This window comes from Capra hircus, chromosome 13 (assembly GCF_001704415.2).
Source record: "Capra hircus breed San Clemente chromosome 13, ASM170441v1, whole genome shotgun sequence".
NCBI lineage: Eukaryota > Metazoa > Chordata > Mammalia > Artiodactyla > Bovidae > Capra > Capra hircus.
This window is the reverse complement of record NC_030820.1, coordinates 72,121,950-72,144,928: the sequence shown is the minus strand read 5'-3', so window position 1 is coordinate 72,144,928 and position 22,979 is coordinate 72,121,950. Positions and strand designations below refer to the sequence as shown.

General features: G+C 50.7%; 1 protein-coding gene across 1 annotated transcript in view; it reads left to right on the top strand.

Moving 5' to 3' along the window:
* The window catches only part of JPH2 (junctophilin 2), a 73,074-nt gene extending 52,398 nt beyond the window's left edge, over positions 1–20,676 (top strand). The window contains exons 3-6 of the mRNA XM_018057897.1: positions 14,277–14,395; positions 15,543–16,270; positions 16,978–17,071; positions 18,893–20,676. Of these exons, the coding sequence (XP_017913386.1) occupies positions 14,277–14,395; positions 15,543–16,270; positions 16,978–17,058 (928 nt within the window). The 3' untranslated portion in view covers positions 17,059–17,071; positions 18,893–20,676. The remainder of the gene's footprint in view (positions 1–14,276; positions 14,396–15,542; positions 16,271–16,977; positions 17,072–18,892) is intronic.

Sequence of the window (22,979 nt, the reverse complement as noted above, 5' to 3'; positions counted from 1 at the left end):
GTCGGTGATGCTGTCTTACCATCTCATCCTCTGTCTCCCCCTTCTCCTATGGCCCTCAGTCTTTCCCAGGGGTCTTTTCCAGTGAGTTGGCTCTTCTCATCAGGTGGCCAGAGTACTGGAACTTCAGCTTCAGCATCAGTCCTTCCAATGAATATTCAGGGTTGTTTTCCTTTAGGATTGATTGATTTATCTCCTTACAGTCCAAGGGACTCTCAAGATTCTTCTCTAGCAGCACAGTTCAAAAGCATCAATTCTTTGGCACTCAGCCTTCTTTATGGTCCAACTCTCATATCTGTACATGACTACTGGGAAAACCATAGCTTTAACTTTAAAGACTCTTGTCAGCAAAGTGATTAACTTGAGTTACAGATGGCGAAACTGAGACTTGGAAAGGTTCCATGACTTGGCAAAAGTCATACAATTTGGATGTGAAGGAGCTGGGGTTTGAAACCAGGTTGTCTGACTCCAACACTAACACATGCTTTGTCTTATTTTGGTGTTAAACACACTGGAATTCTTGGCTTTCCTCCTTTATTGACTGTGTGAGTTGGACAGGTTACCTAACCCTGTCATCCTTAGTTTTCTTGCTTGTAAAGTGGGAATTGATAGTGATGTCTACTTTAGAGAATATTATGAGGATTAAATGAAATAATACATGCAAACATCTAAGCACAGTATTGACACATAGTAGGTACTCAACAAGTATTGATTATACCTTAATGTAATCAACTAGTTCCCCCTTCTTGCTTTGGCTTCATTTCCAGTGTTTTGTTATTACAAACAGGATTGCAGTAAATACCCTTGTATGGGTGTCATTTTGCACAGTTTGAGTATGTCACTTGGTCGGATTCCCAGAAGAGGAATCGCTAGCACAAAAATACATGGCTGTTGGGACTTCCCTGGTGGTCCAGTGGCTAAGGCTCTGTGCTGCCAATGCAGATTGGTATCAGGTTCAACACCTGGTCAGGGGACTAGATCCTGCATGCTGCAACTAAGACCTGGTGCAGCCAAATGCTTAAGTAAATACATATTTTAAAAATAGGTAGATGTTAAATTTCAAAAGAAGAAAGGTTAAGGGGTCTGAAATGATAAACATGAATATGTGGAAACATGAAAAATTATGTAAGTAAGAAATGTATAATAGTGAAAACTAACACTTTCATACTAGTATAATATAACACTACTATAGTAAACACTGTATGCAAGGCACTGTTCTAAGCCCTTTCTGTATATTCAGTTCAGTTCAGTCACTCAGTCGTGTCCGACTCTTTGCGACCCCATGAATCACAGCACACCAGGCCTCCCTGTCCATCACCAACTCCCGGAGTTTACTTGGATTCACTTCCATCGAGTCAGTGATGCCATCTAGCCATCTCATCCTCTGTCGTCCCCTTCTCCTCCTGCCCCCAATCCCTCCCAGCATCAAAATCTTTTCCAATGAGTCAACTCTTCGCATGAGGTGGCCAAAGTACTGGAGTTTCAGCTTTAGCATCATTCCTTCCAAAGAAATCCCAGGGCTGATCTCCTTTGGAATGAAAACTGACCTTTTCCAGTCCTGTGGCCATTGCTGAGTTTTCCATATTTGCTGGCATATTGAGTGCTGCACTTTCACAGCATCATCTTTCAGGATTTGAAGTAGCTCCACTGGAATTCCATCACCTCCACTAGCTTTGTTCATAGTGATGCTTTCTAAGGCCCACTTGACTTCACATTCCAGGATGTCTGGCTCTAGATGAGTGATCACACCATCGTGATTATCTTGGTCGTGAAGATCTTTTTGTACAGTTCTTCTGTGTATTCTTGCCACCTCTTCTTAATATCTTCTGCTTCTGTTATGTCCATACCATTTCTGTCCTTTATTGAGCCCATCTTTGCATGAAATGTTCCCTTGGTGTCTCTAATTTTCTTGAAGAGATCTCTAGTCTTTCCCATTCTGTTGTTTTCCTCTATTTCTTTGCAAATTTTCATAACAACCCAATGAAGTAGGTATTATGATCCCAATTGTATTAGTTGTCTATCGCTGGATAATAACTTATGCCCAAACATAGCAGCATGAAACAGCACACATTTCTTATCTCACAGTTTCTGTGGGTTTGGTATCAGGCTCAGCTGGGCCCTTTGGCTCAGGGTCTCCCACAAGGCTGCTGTTGGTCAGGGCTGTAGTCCCATCTGAAGGCCCCAGTGGGGATGGATCCACTCCACCCTCATGCACTTGTTTGTAGGATGATGCAGTTTCTGGTGGGCGTTTGAACTGAGGCCCTTGGCTTCTCACTGATGTTGGTGGGAGGCTGTCTTCAGTTCCTTGCTATGAAAGCTTCCCCAGCATGGCGGCTTGCTTCATCAAGGCCAGCAAGAGTCTGTTATCAAAAGCAAAGTCGCCGTCTTTTGTAAACTAGTCATGGAAGTGATGTCACCGTTGTCATGGTCTTTTATTTAGAAGCCTGTCACTGAGTTCAGCCCATCCTCCGTGGTGGGAGGGGTGGGGGCTGAATCCCATAAAGGTGTGAACACCAGGAGCCATCTGAAAAATCTTCTTGCCACGTTCACTTTTCAGAAGAAGAAATGGATGCACAGAGAGGTTAAGTGATTCGCCCAGGCCACACAGCTAATGTCTGACTCAGGGATTCAGACCTCGGTAGCGTGATTTCAGATTCCATGCTCTTAAACTGTGGGCTTTACAATTAACAGTTGTTCATAAAAGGCTCAAAAGAAGGCTCAAAAGCTAACACAGCCATTGTTTTAGCACAGTGGGTTCACAGTGCTGTTTGCTTCGATATTACTGTTCTCATAATTCATAAAATGTGATTTTAAAATCTGGCATAGGCTTTTCATTTTTAAAATATTTGTTTGTTTATTTGGCTGCCCAGGGTTGTAGTCGTGGCCCGTGGGATTTTCGATCTTTGTTGCGGCATGTGAACTTAGCTGCAGCATGTGGGGTCTAGTTCCCTGACCAGAGAGTGAACCTGGGCCCCCTGCATTGGGAGTGCAGGGTCTTAGCCACTGGACCACCAGAGAAGTCCCCAGCACAGAATTTTTAAAAAGGAAGCTTCTCTGTACAGCCAGCTCATGCAGAAAAGGCCTCACTGCTGAGAGCTGGGCTTCAGATTGGACTGTAGAGCCCAGTCCCATGTGGGGAGGGGGAGCAAGGCCTCATGTCCCCTCTCTGTCCATTCGCTGGCTGCCATAGCATAACCAGACCTCAGTCATATGTAGTCAACCAGGCGATCCCAGTTTCCAATGGACTAGCCTTTCACTGGGGAACTTGACGGTGTCCCTGCTGGTAACCACTAGCTCTGGACTCTCAGGCAGGCAGGATGCATGCTAGGGATGCCCAGGCCCCTGGGGGAAGCAGCATAGTTTTGGCCAGTTCCAGCTGCTGGTCTCTTCTGGCTTAACTGCAGTGTGCAGCAGATGCGTGGGTCAGCAAAGGCTCTGGTGCCAGACTGACCTGGAATCGTGTTCCAGCCAGCTCTGGATCTCACTAGCTATGTGTGAGTGATTGTGCTAGGTTGCTTCAGTCATGTCTGACTCTTTGTGGACCCTGTGGACTGTAGCCTACCAGGCTCCTCTGTCCATGGGATTCTCCAGGCAAGAATACTGGAGTGGGTTGCCATGCCCTCTTCCAGGGGATCTTCCCGACCCAGGGATCGAACCCATGTCTCTTACATCTCCTGCATTGGCAGGCCAGTTCTTTACCACTAGTGCCACCTGGCAGCGAGCCATGGGCAAATAATTTCCTGAGCTCTCCTTTCTTCTGCACAGTGAGTTGCCTTGAGGATGGCATGAGATCACACAGGTTGCTGCAGTTTCCATTGCTTCTGTAGCAAATTACCATTAACTTGGGGGCTTAAAACAGCACAGACTTACTCTCTTACTCTTCTGGAAGTCAGAAGTCTGAGATCGGTCTCAGTGGGCTAAAGCCAAGGTGATGACAGGGCTGGTTCCTTTCGAGGGTTCTGGCAGGAGAATCCAATTCCTTAATTTTTTTTGGCTTCTTAGTGGCCACTGCCATTCCTTGGCTTGTGGCCCCATCCTGCATCTTCAAAGGGCATCACTCTCATCTCAGTTTCCATCATCATATCATCTTCTCCTCCTCCTGTGGTCACATCTGCTCCTGCCTCCCTCTTATAAGGACATGCGTGGTTACATCTAGAGCCTGCTTGTCTAACCCAGGATAATTCTTGCATCTCAGGATCTTCCATTTAATCACATCTGCAAAGCTCCTTTTGCCGTATAAGGTAACATTCACTGGTTCCAGGGATTTAGGACCTGGATATCCCTGGGGCCGTTATTCAGCTGACCACATAGGTCAAGGGTCTGGCACATAGTTAGCACTTAGTAAACAGCAGCTTGTCACCCTGCCTCCTGCATAGAGACTGGAGGATGGGAAGGGGTGTCACGTACCCACTCACACATGGTGAAGATTTCCCAGCTGGGCTGGTGATTCTTTTTCAAGAAGAGGAGAAAGGTCTTTGTAAAACATAATCTGGAAGAGTTCACCTCCACAGCCTGGGGATTTCAGTCTGGGCTTCCAAGGTGGGGAGGTTCTGCTTAAGCTATTGGGGGGTGGCATAGCCCCCCAGACTCAAAAGCCATGCCCCTCCACTTCAACTAAAACAAATCAACTTTTTCCAATTTTGAAACACTTGCATAGAGGTTTCTATGTGCCAGGTTCTATTCTAAATACTTTATGTACGGTAATTCTATAACTCTGTGAGGCAGGGGCTATTCATATCCCCACTTTACAGATGGAAAAAAAATCAAAGTACAGAGAATTTATGTCACCCACTGTGGAAAACTGCTCTTAACCACCTCAAATACCAAAATATTTAAAAAATCTGTTTATTTTTCGTATTTTGTTGTGCTGATGAAGCCATATTATACTACATCTTTAAAAAAATTATTTATTTGGCTGCACCAGGTCTTCACTGAGGCATGTGGGATCCAGTTCCCTGACTGGAGATCGAACCCCAGGCCCCCTGCATTGGGAGCTCAGAGTTTTAGCTACTGGACCACCAGGGAAGCCCTCTACTACACCTTTTTAATATTTATAATATATAAATAAATAAATATAAAATATAAAAATAAGAAAATGCACGTTATGAACACGCAGCTCACCACATGGGCTTTCTCCTGCCCTGTAACCTTCTGTTTATGTTTGTTCTCAAAACTTTTCACCTTGTCTTGTCTTTCCTACCAGACTCTAGATCCTTCCAGAGCAGGGGCCACTTCTGGCATAATGTTCACAATAAAAATAATGGCCAAGTGACTTAACCTCACTGTGTCTCAGTTTCTTCATTTGTAAAATGATTGTAGTGCCTGTCTCCTAGGACAGTATGAACCCTTAGTTTATTTCCCATTTTTTTTTCTAATTAGAAGTAGTCTTCCTAGATCTAAGTGTAAAAACTGAACTATAAAACTCTGAGAAGAAAATATGGTAGTAAGTTTTTGTGACCTTGAGTTAGGCAAAAGCTTCTTAGATGTGATAGCATCAGTATATGCAACAAAAGGAAAAATAGATAAATTGGAAATCATTAAGTTTGAGAGCTTCTCTGCTTCAAAGGACACCATCAAGGAATTGAAAAGACAATAGAATGGGAAAAATGTTTGCAAATCCTATATTTGATAAGGAACTTGTATCTAGAATATATTGAGAACTTTTACAACTTAAAAAAATTGAAAACAGGCAAAGAATCTATATAAACATTTTTTTTCCTAAGAAGATAACATAAATGGGCATTAAACATTTAAAAACACGCTCAACATCATTAGCCACCAGGGAAGTGCAGATCAAAACTACAATGAAATGAACCTCACAAACCATTATGTGACTAAAATTTAAAAATGGATAATAATAAGTGTTGACAAGGATGTGGAGAGATTGGAACCCTCGTGTTACTAGAAGAAAGTACAATGGTGCACTCAATTCAGAAGTTCCTCAGTCTGGAAGTTCCTCAAAAGCTTAAAAAGAGTTAGCACATGACCCAGCAATTCCATGCCTTAAGGTGTACACCCAGGAGAAATGAAAACCTACATCCATCCCCAAACTTGTACAGGAATATCCATAGTAGCATTATACGTAGTAACCAGACGGTGGAAACACTCCAAATGTCCTTCTTCTGAGGAGCAGATAAACTAAATATGGTTTATCCACACACACAGTGGACCACTATTGGCAATGGAAAGGGATGAAGTACTATACATGCTACAACATGGGTGAACTTTGAAATGAAGTTTACATGACATACCCTGCTACAAGAATACCTATTTAAACACCAATTTGTTGGCTGCTGCTGCTGCTGCTAAGTTGCTTCAGTCGTGTCCAACTCTGTGCGACCCCATAGACGGCAGCCTACCAGGCTCCCCCATCCCTGGGATTCTCCAGGCAAGAACACTGGAGTGGGTTGCCATTTCCTTCGCCAATGCATGAAAGTGAAAAGTGAAAGTGAAGTTGCTCAGTCGTGTCCGACTCTTTGCGACCCCATGGACTGCAGCCTACCAGGCTCCTCCGCCCATGGGATTTTCCAGGCAAGAGTACTGGAGTGGGGTGCCATTGCCTTCTCTGAATTTGTTGGCAGTCCTTAGATTTTTGGAAGGGAATGGCTGGTAAACTTTGTTATGTGCCCAGTCACTTCAGTCGTGTCCAACTCTTTGTGGACTGTAGCCCGCCAGGCTCCTCTGTCCATGGGGATTCTCCAGGCGAGAATATTGGAGTGGGTTGCCATGCCCTCCTCCAGCGGATCTTCCCAATCCAGGGATCAAACCTGAGTCTCCTGTGTATCCTGCATTGGCAGGCAAATTCTTTATCACTGAGCCACCTGGGAATCCCCAAACATTGTTATAACAATAACCAAAACTGTAACAATAATGATAGCTAATATTTGTTAAGTGCTTGGTTTATGCTAAGCACTCTTGTGTGATCTCATTTCAGACCCCCAGTAATTTTGTGAGGTAAATGTTATTAACCCCATTTCACAGTTGAGGAAACTGAGACCAGAGAGCAAAAGTCAGAATGTGATGGACTGGAGCTTGTACCCTTAACCCTTCTGATGAGTGTGTATTCAATTATACTCCTTATACCATTTCTCCAGGATAAGTGCTGTTATTATCCCCATTGTACAGATGAGGAGACTGGGGCTCAGAGGGCTCAGGCTTACCTGAGAGTATGAGGAGCAGAGCCAAGACCTACCAGAGCTGTCCGCTCTTAGCTGCACCGCCATGTGGCTTAGCGGCTTTGCTCTGCCCCCGCCCCTTCATCCGCTGCTTTTCAGAGATGCTGCACAGTTGACTTGGTGGGGCTGCATTAGGCTGGGAGCTCTTCAGGTGCCTGCTGGATCTAATTTATCCCCATCCCTAGTACCAGCATGTGGACGACCTGGTCCAGTTAGTACCAGGAAAGCACCAGCTCAGTGTAATGGGGAAGAGCTTGGGCAGATACACTTTCTAGCTGTGTGACCTTGAGAAAGTGACTTCACCTCTCTGAAGTCATGTGTGTAAAGGTGACCACAGCACAGAGCTGGGTACAAAGAGCTCAACTAATAGTAGACTAATATTATTAGTTAGAATAGTAGGAGAGCCCATTGTTGTGCATTAGAACAGAGGTGGGCAAACTTCTCCTGTAAAGCACCAGATGGTAAATATTTTTGGCCTTGCAGGTCATGGACTTCTATGGCAACTGCTTAGCTCTAGACAATAGTAAACAAATATATGTGACTCTGTTCCAATAAAACTTTATTTATATGGACACACATTTAAATTCTGTATAATTTTCATGTGTCATAAAATTACTGTTTGGGTTTTTTTTTTTCATAGCTTTAAAAAATATAAAAAGCATTCTTAGCTCACAGGTGATAGAGAAACAGGCTGGATATGACCTGTTGCCCTAATTTGCTGACCTCTGCAACAGAATGTGAGTTCTACAAGGGATTTTTAAAAAATCTTTATTTATGTTCTTTGGGCTTCCCTGGTGGCTCAGTTGGTAAAGAATCCGCCTGCAATGTGGGAGACCTGGGTTCCATCCCTGGGTTGGGAAGATCCCCTGGAGAAGGGAAAGGCTACCCATTCCAGTATTCTGGCCTGGAGAATTCCGTGGACTGTATAGTCCACAGGGTCGAAAAGAGTCAGACACGACTGAGTGACTTTCACTTAATTACTTATCTACTTTGGCTGTGCCGGGTCTTAGTTGTGGCAGACAGGATCTTAGTTCCGGGACCAGGGATCAAACCCGGGCCCCCTGTACTGGGAGCATGGAGTTTTAGTCCTTGGACCACCAGGGAAGTCCCCCTACAAGGGATTTTTAGATACTTGGCTTGCTATCATAGCCACAGCACCCAGAAAAGTCCTAACATATAGCAGGCTTTCCATAAAGTTGCATTAACTGAATAAATCTGGAAGTCAAAGTGGGTCTGAAGCTGGCCCTTTAAGGCTGGGAGGTGGAAGGAGGGAAAGGAACATTCCAGATAGGGGAACAGCCAGAGCAGAGGAGTCAGGGGTACCTCCTGTGTGCCCCTGCTTTGGCGCAGTAAAGCCATCAGAGCTTGATGGAGACACCTGTGCAACGAGGCCAGCTATTCCGGGGTGGTAAGGGGTCCAAGGTGGGGAAGGGAGGCAGGAGTGAGGGTCAACACTCTCGGGATTGCTCCCACTGGGTTATGGCCCTGCCGCATCCCTGAGCCACCACCAGCCTTATTTTTAACCTGCTGACGAAAGAAAATCTGATGAAATCAAGAAGGGTGACTGATCCCTGCCCCACCCCCTGCCCCAGTTACTGCTTCTTGCCTTCTCTACAGAAGGGGCAGAGCCCTCCTTGGGACACCCTCCCCAAGAGCCCCTCCCCAAGTGGTCACAGGAAAAGAAATGGTGCCTGCATTTCCCTAGCAGGCCCTGGATTCAGGGAGGGAGCCTAGTGCTTGAAGGGAGACCCTCAAGGCTCCTAGATGGTTGAGCAGGCTGGGAACTGCCCAAGAGAGAGCTGGATGTTTCTATCTGTCCAGCACACGCTTCTCAAATTTTAATGAGCAGTGGAAGCAGCTGGAAGGCTTATAAAACACAGATTCCTGGGCTCCTCCTGAGAAATTCTGATTCAGTGGATCTGGGGTGGAGCCCCCCCAATCTACATTTGCAACAAGTGCCCAGATGATGAGGGGCTGGGGTCTGCGTGGACCACACTGTGAGTGCCACTGGACTAGAAGATAGCCTCTGGACCGCAGCAGTTCAGCCTGCCCTTTACCTGGTAAGCTGCCAGCTACACCCCATCAGGGCCGCTTCAGGCTGAGAATCTGGGTAGCCTTGAAGGCCGTGCTAAGCACTTTGGACTTTACTTTCAGCAAGATAGGAAGCCTTGCAGAGACTGTCAGCAAGAGGTGAGGCAAGCAAGCTGCCTGTGACCAGTTGCAGGGAGTGAGTCTGGAAGCAGGGAGGTTACAGAGGGCAGTGGGGGACCTGGCAGGAGAAGCCACGGAAAGATGAAGAATAGGCAGATCAAGAGCCTCGGGGGAGCAGGAGAGACAGAAGTTGGTGGTGCATGTTTGTGAATATTGAAAGATGAGGAAGGAGGGTGTGGGAGACACTGGGATTCCTGGCTTGAGGGCTAGGGAGCTGAGGGGCCATTTCTGAGATCAGAGACATTGGAGCGGGGGGCTGGTAAGGTGTTCAATCAGTCATGGGTGCCTCCTTCAAACCCAGCAGCCTTTATTACCTTGGGCTGTGTGGCCATTCCCCTCTGACCCCTGTTCTGGTTGCCCTGGAGGGTCCATTGTTGATTCTCTAGAACCTTCCAGGGCTCAGTGTGAAGACTGCCATTCTGGCCTGAGGAGTCCGTGCTGCAACACAGCTTCCCAGGAAACAAGCCTCATCCAGCTCACACAACCAAAAAAGGACATTTTCTCAATTTGAAGGTTTGCCCAGTCTTTTCCCTCCTCCCCCACCCAACCTGGGGTTTCAGGTTTCCCGGGGAAGTGTCTCTGAAAATCTAGGTCTTTGAATCACACATACCCATGTGCAGGCAAATGTGTGTCTGGGGTTGTGCATGTACTAAATTTTTTTTTCTTTCTTTTTTTTAAAGTTTTTAATTGTATAGTTGATTTGCAATATCATGCACATTTCAGATGTGCAGCCCAGTGATTTGATTATACATATATGTGTGAGTGTGTACACACTCTTTTTCAGATTCTTTCCACTTATAGGTTATTGCATAACATTGAGTATAGTTTCCTGTGATATACAGTAGGCCCTTGGTGGTTCCACACTTGGTTTCGGTGTAACAAATGTTATCTTTCTCCTTCTTCTTTTTCTCCTCCTCCTTCTCCTCTGCCACTGCCAACACCCTCATCAACACCATCACCATCACCATCACCACCACCACCATCACCATCCCTCAGCCCCATCCCGGGCTAAAAATTTTCCTATGTTGCTTCTCAGCCATTCACAGCAACTCTAAAAGGGGAGAATTATCCTACAGACGTAGAAAGGAGGCACGGAGAGGCAAAGCCATTTACCCAAGGTCCTAGGGTTCTTGTAGGGTTGGGACGGGGGGAGGTAAGTGAGGTGAGTCGTACAAGTACAGGGTCTGGATCTGGACTTTATTGACATTTTTTTCATAGGTTGTTCATCAAGGATTATTGCTGCATTAATTTTGACTTTAAAAAATACTGCATTCAAGTACTATTTATCTGGATTACTGAGTTGTTGTTTTTCTTTTTTTTGGTTAGCCCCCTAAATTTTGAGCTTGAGATGAATGCCTCATTTGCACACTAGCCCCAGCCATGGCCGAGCCAAAATTAGAATCGAGGGCTGCTTATTCCAAAAGCATGCTCTTTATTCTCCGTGCTGCCCCCTTGCCCATACAGATGTTCATGTATGTATGCGTGCATTCTTTTACGTATTCTTTCATTCAGTATAATCTTATTTTCTTCAGTAAACATTACTGTGGCAGTGGAGAGGGCAGGGGCTTAGAAACCAGACAGTTCTGGGTGTGAACTCCACCACTTAGTATTATTTTGGCTGTGCTGGGTCTCTAGCTGTGGTGCACGGGCTTCGCCTTGAGGTGAGTGGGGCTTCTCCTGCAGACCACAGGCTCTAGAGCCCGTGGGGCTCAGTAGTTCCTGTGTGTGGGCTTAGTTGCCCAGCAGCATGTGGAATCTTAGTCCCCCGAGCAGGGATAGAACCCATGTCCCCTGCACTGGAAGGCAGATTCCCAATCACTGGACCACCAGGGAAGTCCCCCACTACTTATTGTTGAGTGGGTGGACAAACCTGTGACAAAAGGCACAGACTCTAGACTCAAGAAAGCCTTTGTTTGAAACCTTGCTTTCACTTGCTGGTTGGATAAGTTGTAGGTGGGCTCCTTAAACGTTCTTGTGCCTTTGATTTCTCCTCTGGAAAGAGGGATGATGGTGATAACGCGGGCCACAAAGAGTACCTGGGGAAATTAAATGGATTAATTTCTATAAAGCTTTTGGCACGTTGTAAATGCTTTGTAAATGTCAGTTGTTACTTGGCATCCTTGAGCAAGGTATTGCTCTGAGACTCAGTTTCCCCGCCTGTGGAGTAGAGACAGTAAAAGCTACCTCCCAGGCAGTTTTGAGGATTGTAAGGCGTAATGTAGGCAAAAGGCTTGGCACCTGGAGGGAGCTTAGTAAACTTCGTCTCTAGATGGGGCTCAGTTCCGTGCTGGGAGGCACACGCAGATCAAATCCCCGAGGAAGTGACTCATCTGCCCATGGGGACACTGATTGGACCTTTCAGTTCCCCAAAGACATGACACTTGTACCCCCTTTCAGGACCTTTGCTCTTCCCTGCCTGGCTCACTGTTCCCGCCTCTCTGCTGATGAGCCAATGGATGTGTCAGTTTCAGGTCTCAACTGGCACATCCTCGAGGAAACCTTGCCTGATCCCTGCCTCCACCACCGATCTACATCAAGCCTTCCTGCTGGACATCCTCATCACATTCTATACTCTTCCTTTGTGGCACTTCTCACAATTGCACTTAATTGTGCTGTGCTTAATCGCTCAGCCATGTCCCACTTTGCGACCCCGTGGACTGTAGCCCTGCAGGCTCCTCTGTCGCTGGGATTCTCTAGGCAAGAATATTGCCATGCCCTCCTTCAGGGCATCTTCCCAACCCAGGGATCAAACCTAGGTCTCTTGCATTGCAGGCAGTTTCTTTACCATCTGAGCTACTACGGAAGCCCAAGAATACTGCAGTGGGTGGCCCATCCTTTCTCCAGGGGAACTTCGTGACCCAGGAAGTGAACAGGGGTCTCTTGCATTGCAGGCAGATTCTTTACCGTCTGAGCCACTACGGAAGCCCAAGAATACTGCAGTGGGTGGCCCATCCTTTCTCCAGGGGAACTTCGTGACCCAGGAAGTGAACAGGGGTCTCTTGCATTGCATGCAGATTCTTTACCAGCTGAGCTACCAGGGAAGCCCTTTTGTTTGATTATATTATATTAAATAATTTTGGTTGCTTGCATCCAGCCCATCTCCTTCTTTCGAAAGGCACTTGTCTTGCCCCTGGCCCTGGAGTCTCGGCTCCTGACCAACCACGGCACACTCCAGAGTAGCACAGGGTCTGGAATCATCTTGCCTGGGTTCAAAATCCCAGTTCCTGCACGTAGGGACTCTGTGACCTTGGGCAAGTTACCTACCCTGCCTATGCCTCAGTGTCCTTTTCTGTAAAATAGGGACAATAATAAGAGCACCAGCTTCCTAAGGCATCATGATGATTACATGAGATAATCTTTAATTTCTTTACATTGAAGCCCTTTGGTTAGTGGGGCTGTTAATATTTTCGTAGGTGCTTTTCCTAGTTAGGTTAGATTAACAGCTGAAATAAACATCCCCCAAATCTTAGGCGCTTAACACAGTAGACATTTAAGGTTTGCTGAGTGGAATGTTTCAATTTAATACTCAAATGTTGCATGTTTAATATGAAACTGTTGGGGAGGTGGGCTTTGCTCTATGCAATAATCATTTGTGGACCCAAGTTCCTCCCACCATGTTTCTTGACTCTGGGGACCACAGGGGGTTCTGTGGATAGAATTCAGCGAGTCTGTGAATCTGGAAGCTGCCTTAGCTTAGATTCCCTAGAAGCTGAGTCTGAGATGAGGATTCTTGCACTGGCAATTTATGGAGCAAGTGCTCTCAGAAGCAAGGGGGAGTGAGAGAGGCAGGATGGGACACAGAAGTAGCTAAGCAGGGATGTGTTCTGGAGTCCTGCTTCAACCTCATCCCACGCTGGGGCTCTGGGGCCTGAGTGGTACCTCAAGAGTTGCTTCCTCTTGGGGCAAAAAGGGGCTGGCTGGTGTCAGTAGTCATTGGTTATAGGCTCCTTGGATTGGGGAGGGGTATGGACCTTTGGAACAAGGTGGCTTCTTATTGGTTGCAATTCTCTGAGACAGCAGTGAGCCATCAGCTGTCAATTCAGCAGGCAAGGGTGGGTGCATTTGCCCAGTGAAGGGATCCGGACAGGAAAACCACATATCTATTTTTACTAATGTGTAACTGAAATTTAGTATTTTCTTCAATTACAGAAGTCGGCAATAAATCACAGTAATATTAGCAGTATCTCTGACTTTGTCACTCATAGAAATCACATATATTTTCATGCCACATTCCTGTTGTTGCATGTATCCTTAAAATATCCTTTATGCTAATCTATGCTTTTAAATTATGGTGGTCAATAGGCCTGCTGAATATTTTGTTTAATGTGTTAATAAAGAAGAATATACATTATTATATTACAGATTTGTCCCTTTAAATATTCTGGTAACAGTGTGTCAGTGTAATTGCATCTCTTTGTAATCCTGTGTAATTTATGCGTTTTAAAACAGTATACCAAGAAAGGGTCCAGAGGTGTCACCAGATGGAAAAGAGCTGTGACACAAATGAGGTTAAGTCCCTTGTTCTGGGGGCTTGGCTTCTGCATTTTATCAGCAACAGGGGAGAAGAGAGAGGACACTGTGGATTACAGGACAGGTTTTTGTGGACCATGCCTGGAAATGGCATCATCCTGTCTTCCCACAATGCTTTAGCCAGTCACCTGACCACACTGAACCCCAGGGAGGCTAGAAAATGTTGTCCATCTGTGTGCCCTGAGAGAAGAGGAAATGATCTGGGGAACGCACAATGGCCTGGACCACAGGGCTTAATAAATATTCACTGACAGCCCAAGTGAACAAGTGTCGTCCAGGGTGTCTCTTTGTGGGTGGGGAGAAAGGGCAGAGAGGGTTGGTTCTCTGGAGGGATCCTGAGACTCCACCATGTCGTCTCCTTAGGACAAGCCACGCCAAGGCCAAAGCTGAGGCAGCAGAACAGGCTGCCCTGGCTGCCAACCAGGAGTCCAACATTGCCCGCACTTTGGCCAGGGAGCTGGCTCCAGACTTCTACCAGCCAGGTAGGGCCAGCCAGGGAGGGGACTGGCCCGGATGGGGTGGGGGAAGTCCGCAGGGTGGGGGTGGGGAGGTGGACACCTTTTTCTTTGCTTGGTGGAAAGCTGAGATGCTCCAGTGGGTCCACATATGCCTGTGAGCATCTGTGGGGCGTGATGTAGGCATGGGATGGGATGAGTCAAGGGGACTCAGGCTGAGATTGTGGTGGTAATAACAGAGGCTCCCCCAACTGGAGCCTGTCTCCTCTCTCTGGGAAATGAGGCTGCAGAGTGAGGAGGACCTCCTAGCTCTGATCCAGACTTTGCCCTTGAATACAGTGGTGGCAGTCCATCAGGGTGGGCGACTGGTGCTCTCCACGTTGAAGGGTTTTTAAGGAGACCTAAGGGAGAAGGAAATGGCAACCCACTCCAGTGTTCTTGCCCGGAGAATCCCAGGGACGGGGGAGCCTGGTGGGCTGCCGTCTGTGGGGTCGCACAGAGTCAGACACGATTGAAGCGACTTAGCAGCAGCAGCAGCAGCAGCAAGGGAAGCTAGATGGAAGACCTCAGATGCAGATCTCTGCCCGGCAAGAGGAGTCGCACGTCCCATCACAGTGCGCCCCCTGCTGGTCCCAGGAAGAGCGACGCTGGCTGGTAGCCTCCACCTTGGGTAGTCATAGCAACAGCTGTCACCACGTGCCAGGTTCTGCGCTCAGCATTTCACAGGCTTCCCCCCCCCCCCACACTCGATTTCAGTTAGTATTTATGAAATAGATATCATTAGGCCTGTTTTTCAGATAAGAGAATGGAAATAGGCCGGTGTGACCATAAAGAGCATAAACTCTGGAGCCAGACTTAGCCTGTGTGCCAGCCCCGGCTCCGCTCTTGGTCAGCTGGCTGACTTTGGGTAAGGCATTTTACCTCTCTGAGCCTCCTTTTCTTCTTATGTGCAGTGGAGGCTAAATAATAGCATCCACCTCATAGGGTTATTCAAAGGAGTAAATGAGGTAGTATTGGGGACTGGCTTAAAAACAGTGTTCTTGGCACCTGGTGGCTGCAGGTCAGTGCTGTCTGAGTAAGTTGACAAGACAGCGGAGTTGGAGCGGCTTGCCCAGGGTCACCCGGTGCGGGGACCCGGCCTCGAATCCCGCCTCCCCTTGTGTTCCCCCCGCAGGTCCGGAGTATCAGAAGCGCCGGCTGCTCCAGGAGATCCTGGAGAACTCGGAGAGCCTGCTGGATTCCCCCGACCGGGGCCCCGGCGCCGCGGGCCTCCCGGAGCGGCTCCGCGAGAGCCCGGAGCTGCACGAGCGGGAGACCCCGGCGCCCGAGGGTGGCCCTCCGTCGCCGGCCGGGACGCCCCCGCAGCCCAAGCGGCCCCGTCCGGCCGCGGCGTCCAAAGACGGCCTGCTGAGCCCGGGCGCCTGGAACGGTGAACCCGGCGGCGGCGGCGGCGAGGGCAGCCGGCCGGTCACGCCGTCCGACGGCGCGGGCCGCCGCAGCCCCGCCCGGCCGGCCAGCGAACGCATGGCCATCGAGGCGCTGCAGGCGCCGCCCGCGCGGCCGGAGGAGCCGGAGGTGGCGCTGTACCAGGGCTACCACAGCTACGCCGTGCGCACCGCGCCGCCCGCGCCGCCGCCCTTCGAGGACGAGCCCGAGGCCCCAGCCGCCGACTCCGCGCCCCCCTCCCCGGCCGCCGCCGCCGCGCCCGGGACGGCGCCCCCGCCCCGAAGCCCCGCGCCGGCGCCAGAGAGCCCCGCCAAGCTGGAACCCAAGCCCATCGTGCCCAAAGCCGAACCCAAGGTCAAGGCCCGCAAGACGGAGGCCCGAGGGCTGACCAAGGCTGGGGCCAAGAAGAAGGCTCGGAAGGAGGCCGCGGCGGCGGCAGAGGTCGAGGTGGAGGAGGTGAGGCTGCTGGTGGAAGTGGGGGCGGGGAGAGGGGCGGGGAGCTGGAGGTGGGATTCTGGGGCAGATGACGGGGGCGGGGAGGGGCGGGGGAGCCCAGGGTGATGGCACAGGACAGGGCAGGGGGGAAACCCCTGCCGGGATGTGGGCTTAGTTAGCCCTGACCCAGGGTTACAGGGCAGAGTGCCCTCACCTTGGGCAGGGGCTGGCCTCTGTACAGTTGTTTGGGCGCTCCTTTGGAGGAGGTGACTAGGAGTCCCAAGCAGCTAGGCTGTGGGCTGCTCCTGTTTATGAGAGATCTAAGCTGGGCTCCAGTCGCCTCCACTAGGCGGTGTAGCAGGGAGAGCTTTGGGGGGATGGAGGAGGGGTTCTTTAGGAGGGTGGGTCCTGGCCCTCTGGCCTTGTTAGGGGAGCAGGAAGCTACAGTGCCAAAGACTAGAGCTGGGCCCAGAGGGACTGAGAGATGCAGCCCCAGAGGAACTAGCAGTGGGCACAGCCATGCTCTTGGATTCCAGTACCAGCTCTGCCTGCTGTGTGCCCTGGGATACGTTCTTGACCCTCTCTGGACCCTGAGCAGTTTGGTTGATTATTTCCTCTAAGAATCCTTCCAACTCGGATGGTCTGTCCAGGTGCAGGACACTACGGAGGGTCGGGTCGGGGAGTGTGCGCTCCTGGGGACTCAGGCAGCCTGTCTCTGCTGTTCCCAGGTCCCCAACACCGTCCTCATCTGCATGGTGATCCTGCTGAACATCGGTCTGGCCATCCTCTTCGTTCACCTCCTGACCTGACCTCGTCCCCCAGGTGCGGCCGGGAAGAGCATGGCAGTCTCTGGGGAGGAGGGGCCCTGCTGGGCCCTGCTGGGCCGCCATCCTGTGGTTAACTGAGGCCATCCCCCAGCAGGGGCAGGGACCTAGAGTGTGGATTTGAGAGATCATCTCTCCCCAGTGCGCGCGCGCGCGCGCGCACACACACACACACACACACACATACACACCCTTGTTGGCTCAACATGCACAGAACACTGCCTGTCTGTCAGGTGAACCCTGGGGGCTTCATTCATTCACTCACTAACGCATCATTCATTTGTTGTGGTTGTTGTTTAGTCCCTAAGTCTTGTCCAACTCTTTTGTGACACCACAGACTGTAGCCCTCCAGGCTCCTCTGTCCATGGGATTCTCCAGGCAAGAATACTGAAGTGGGTTGCCATTTCCTTCTCCAGGGGATCTTCCCCACCCAGGGATCGAACCCGCGTCTCCTGCATTGGCAGTTGGATTCTTTACCCCTGAACCACGAGGGAAGCCCATTTAACCACCCTTTACTGGGTGCCTGCTCTGCTGGGAATAGGGAGACAGCAGGGACACATTCCTGCCCTAAGGAATGAGGCGAACGTGAGAGTAAACCTTTAACTTACGGCTCATTATGTAAAAGTCTTGCAGTTTAAACATTAAGCAAAATAGTTCCTGACCTCCTCCCCACAGGCCCCCCAAAATCTAGACTGAGGTCGCCGGGGATGGCCGGATCCTCTTTCCCTGTCCTCCGGTTCTCTCTTGCTTGCACTCTCCACCCCCCTCCCTCAGTCCTCTTCCTGAACCCTGCTGTCAGTCGGTTCCATCAGTTGGTTTTCTCCCCGTGATAGAGCTCAGGAGCTGGGTAAGGTCCAGTGAAAAGGAAGTGGGCAGGGCTGGGGTGAAGGAAAGTGGCCCTTGCTGGTCTCAGGGTGAAGTAGCAGCCATGTGTGTGCATGCTAAGTCGCCTCAGTCGTGTCCAACTCTTTGTGACCCTGTGGACCAAAGCCCACCAGGCTCCTCTGTTCAGGGGATTCTCCAGGCAAGAATACTGGAGTGGGTTACCGTGCCCTCCTCCAGGGCATCTTCCCGAACCAGGGATCCAACCCATGGTCTCTTAGGTCTCCTGCATTGGCAGGCGGGTTCTCTACCATCACCACCTGGGAAGCCCAAAGTAGCCACAAGGCAAATCAAATCTTTCTCCCACTAGGACCAGCCTTTACACTATAAATCCTGTGTTTGGTGCTGCTAACAAGAGTTGCTGCCTCTTGCCTTGCTCCCCTCAAAGATCCCCTCCCTTGACTAGCTTAGTGTGGGCTGGAGGTTCCTACTCAGTCCCAGAGGAGAAGGAGAAGGGTAAATAGCCAGTGACAGGATTAGCCTGGTAGGTGCTGCCCTGGGAGTGGATGCTGGCCCCAGCGGGGTCTGTGTTTCCTGGGGGATATGGGAATGGTTGCAGCGGGGACTGCCGACTTCCTGACCTGAAGGATGGCGAGGGGTGAGGCAGGTGGCAGTGAGGGAGGGGAGGAGAGGAGGGCAGCGTGTACCAGACAAAGGGAACAGGCAGAGGCAGCCTCCAGCAGGGCCTTGCATGGGCGAAGGAGGGGCTTCTGGGACTTGTCTCTGGTCCCACTGAGTCAGAGCCAGGGCCAAGGCTGCTCTGGGGGCTTGCAGAGGCAGGGATGGTGCTGGTGATAGAGATCTTGCCCCAGAGAGGATCAGGCCTGCTTCTTGAATCCTGCCTGGAGCCTGGCTCAGCCTTGCCCCCACCCCCCGCCCCTGCCTTCCTCCCTCCTCCATCCTTCCCTCACCTAGACCTCTTTTCTTCTCTTTGCAGAGCCAGGAGTTCCTGCTGAGGACGCATGGAGCCATCTTTTGCAGTGCCAGGCAGGGCGGCTGAGGAGGACTGGACGTGGATGCTGGGGGTCCACTCGCATCCACACCACGAACGTTTAAGGAGGCTTCCCGTGGCATCTGTGCCCAGATGCAGGCGGTGCCGAGAGGAAGAGAAAAGCTCTCTGCCCAGCAGCAGGGAAAGCCCTGAAAGGAGAGCCCTGGTCTTGAACTTCCCAATCTGCTTCATCCCCCATCCCGTCCACTCCCCCGCCTCCACCCCTACCCTAGGTCACCCCCTCCCCAGGCTTTTTGTGTTTTGGGAGAAGTCACCAAACCAGGATGTTAAATCCCAGCCTCCTCCTTCCTACCCTCCTTGGCTTTATTTTAAACTTCTGAGGCCTCCCAGGAAGCGGAGGAAGTGACGAGATCTCTGTGGTGGGTCATGGAGGGTGATGCTCTCAGCCCACCAGCCCTTCTTGTCTCAGTCCTGACCCCTCCCACACTCTGTCCCTTGCTTCCAGATGCTCAGGATGACAATAGAGGAAATGGACGTCTTCTGTTTGAATATCCCAGAATACAGTGCTTCCGTCTCCTCCCACCGGTCCAGTTAGCTTCCCTCTGGACCAGCAGGAGAGGGGGAGACGTGAGGGTTTGGGACCTTTGGCTGGGAAGCTGCTGACCAGGTGGCCAGGGGGTGGGGGGGTGTGGGGAGAAGGGCTGAGGGGCAGTTAGGATGGCTCTGTTTCTGAGGGCGCCTGAGCCTGGGGCTGGCATTACACATGGGGGCTTCGAGGATGCTGAGGGTGAGGAGAGGTCGCCCTGCAGGAGCTGTGGGGCCTGTGAGATAAGGCCCCAGGGATGCCCCATGAACTGGTTTGTCCGCTTCCACTCCCAGGGGCCACAGCAGGCTTGGTTGGAGGTGGGGGTGTGCTGAGCGTGGAAGCCCAGGCAGCTTTCGCTGGGGCAGACACTCAGGCCGATGCTGAAGACAGGCTGCTTGTCAGCCAGCGTGTCCCAGGGAGAGGGGAGCAGGTGTGGTGTTCCCGCTGGGCGCCGTCTGTGATAAGCTCCTCGGCTTGCTTGGCAGGAGCCAGTCTTTGCATGTAGCCCCTTTCCGATGTGCTGTGTACCATGCTGGTTTCTCCTGTCCTTGGTGCTGGCTGGGGGTGGGTGGGGGCTGAGGGCTGTGGCCTCGGCCCTGGGGAAGGATGGAGGGCCAGTGGCCCAGGCCCCTTTGAGCTGGGGAAGGACGTGACCAGGACATTTAAACTGAGTTGGAGGGAGCAGCTGCTTTCCTGTCTTTGTTTCTCTGCTCCTTGGGGGCTGGGGTGGGGGTAGTCTGGCCTCCTCACCGGGGTTGCTCTTTGACCTGAAGTTTGTTTCTGACAGGGTCAGCTTTCCCTTCCTCCCTCCATACTTGAGAACCTTCCCTCCAGCTCCACACTTACTGTTTCAAGCACCGCTGGGGCCTCGAGGTTGTTGGATTGCATTTCTGCAGAGAGGAGCCTGTGGGTTCTGCCGTCCTCCAGGGGCTCCTCCATCGTGTGTGGGCTTTTCTGGACAAGTAGGGCAAGAGGAGGGTGGGCTGGGGTTGCTGCTCAGGGGAGACAGGCTCCAGGCCTGGGCTCTGAGATCACTGTCCGGGGTTTTTGGTCTGGCTCAAGGTTGGGGATAAGCCTGTGGCTGCCAGGGCTCCTGGGTGGGGCCTTGTTTGGGGGTTGGTATTTGGGGTGAAGGTTCAGGAAGCTGCCGTCTATGCAATAATAAACTTGCATCTGCTCACAGGCTCTGCCTGGGCTGCGGGGTCTGCTTGTGGGCTCAGGATGGGGGACTGGTCTGAGGAGGAGGAGGGAAGCTGAGGACCCTGGGTCATGCTGGGTCAGGCCCTGCCTCTCTTACAGTTTCCATAATACCGCCAGTGTGTGCACCTGCTCAGTCGTGTCCGACTCTCCGCAACCCCATGGACTGTAGCCCACAAGCCTCCTCTGTCCATGGGATCAGCTCAGCAGGAATACTGGAGTGGTTTGCCATTTCCTCCTCCAGGGGATCTTCATAACCCAGGGATCGAACCCATGTCTCCTGCAGCTCCTGCATTGGCAGGCAGATTCTTTACCATTGTGCCACCTGGGAATACCTCCTGAGGGGTGGCTGAAAGGCTTCAGTCCTGACAGGGGCTCCCCAAAGGCCACAGACCTTCTAGGGAAGACCCTGGGTTTGTAAGGCCAACTTCTAAAAGATTCCCTGAGCAGCATATAGCAAAAGAAAGAGCCTGCCTTTAGGAAAAAAATCTTTGGCCACCCACCCCGCAGGATCTTAGTTGCCCAGTCAGGGATGGAACTTGTGCCCCCTGCTTCGAGAGTCTTAACCGCTGGACCTCCAGGGAAGTCCCGAAAGAGCCTGCCTTTTGAGATTGGCCTCCCTGGGCTCTTGTCCTGCTTAGGATACTTATTTCACTTCTCCGAGCCTCAATTTCTCATCTATAAAACAGAGAAAATACTACTACTACCTCCTGGGGTTGTAGTGAGGAGAACTTTAAACGTTAAAGCTCATATAAAGCCCAGCGGTTGAGGGCAGTAAGTGCAGACTTCCCATTTTGGGGTCAGTACTGCTGTTGACCTGAAGTACAGCCATTAGCCCTCTCACAAGCCGTTTGCATTTTAATTGAAACCCCAGAAACCTCGAGGGGATGGAGATGATTCGGGCTCCTGTCAGAAAGTCACAGAGCGTCTCAGTCAAAGGAAGGACCTAGAGGCCATCATCATAGCTTCCAGAGGCTTAGATGGGAGAAGAGACTTGCCCAAGGTCATACAACAAGCCAGGGGTGGGAAAGCAGTTATCGTGACTTGTTTTTGTGGCTAAGTCAAGCCAGCAGCCTCCATGAGATAGTTGGAGGGGAGGGTCCCTCACCAGTCAGTAGGCTTGAGTTCAGGCAGGTTCCGGAGTGCTTCAGTGCTCGGGAGTCCTGGCTGTCTGCCCAGCGTCATCACTGACTTACTGCATGCCAGACACCCCCCCTTTCTGGGCCTCAGTTTCCTCTTTTGCCAAGGAGACCATCATCCCTGCCCCGTTGCCTTCTTTACAGGTATCATGGTTGTGTGCATCCGATGAGGTAGCTCATTAGTGGTAAAGAGGTTGTTGGCAAAACCCTGGAATAATCCAGGGGTCCCAAAGAAGAAGGATGGGCTTGGAGGGACCACAGGAGGGACGGAGGGGCTGGGAGGGAGGAGGGAGGAGTTGTACTCTGCAGAGGACTGAATAAAGTGCACCAAGAGAAGGGGAGGTGGGCAGCTAGCCCACTGGGGGGATTTGCACACTGGCCCTGTGTGTGTGTATATGTGTGTGTGTGTAAAGTGGGAGTGTGGGGTGAGGGGGCAGGCAGACAGCCTTCGAATCCCCTTGAATGGTTTGGGGGAAAAAAGCTCATTCCAGAGCCGGCTGGAACACTGCAGTCAGGTAAGGTTGGTTGGAGTCTGGCTCCCCCTGGGGGCTGAAGCACAGCACACAGCCTGGCTGGTCCCCTTTTCAGCCTTGGCCACTGACACCTCTAGAAGAAGTTTGTCCTCCGCTGCCAGGTCCTAGGTCCTTTGAAGGTGTCTTGTGCCCTAGGGAAATTTAAAACCACCTCAAGGACGTTAACTAGGGCCTGTGATTACTACCACTGCCTTGGAATCTTGGCAGGACTCTTCCAGGGCAGAAAAAAAGATGGGGGGCCTGGGAGCTGTGGGATCCAGATGAGGGATTTATGACAAGATGAAATTTTTCATAATTTCTGAGGAACCAACAAAGGATCTGACTGTGCTGGGAGAGATGAAGGCCCAGATGATGACTTTTGGCGGCCTCAAGCCTGAAAAAGTTCTATGGTGCACCCTCAAATATGTAGCTCAAAATAAATGCAATAGCAAAACTGTAAAACACAAAACTTGCATGTATGCTGAAATTCAAGTAGCTCATTTTTCCTTTGTCCAAAATACTGTCTCTGGAGGTGAAACTTCTCCCTCATTAGTGCTTCTTGGCCATATGGCATCTCTCTGAAAGCGAGCAGATTACTTCCTTCAAGGTCAGCTTCATCAACGTGAGCTGTTACCCTA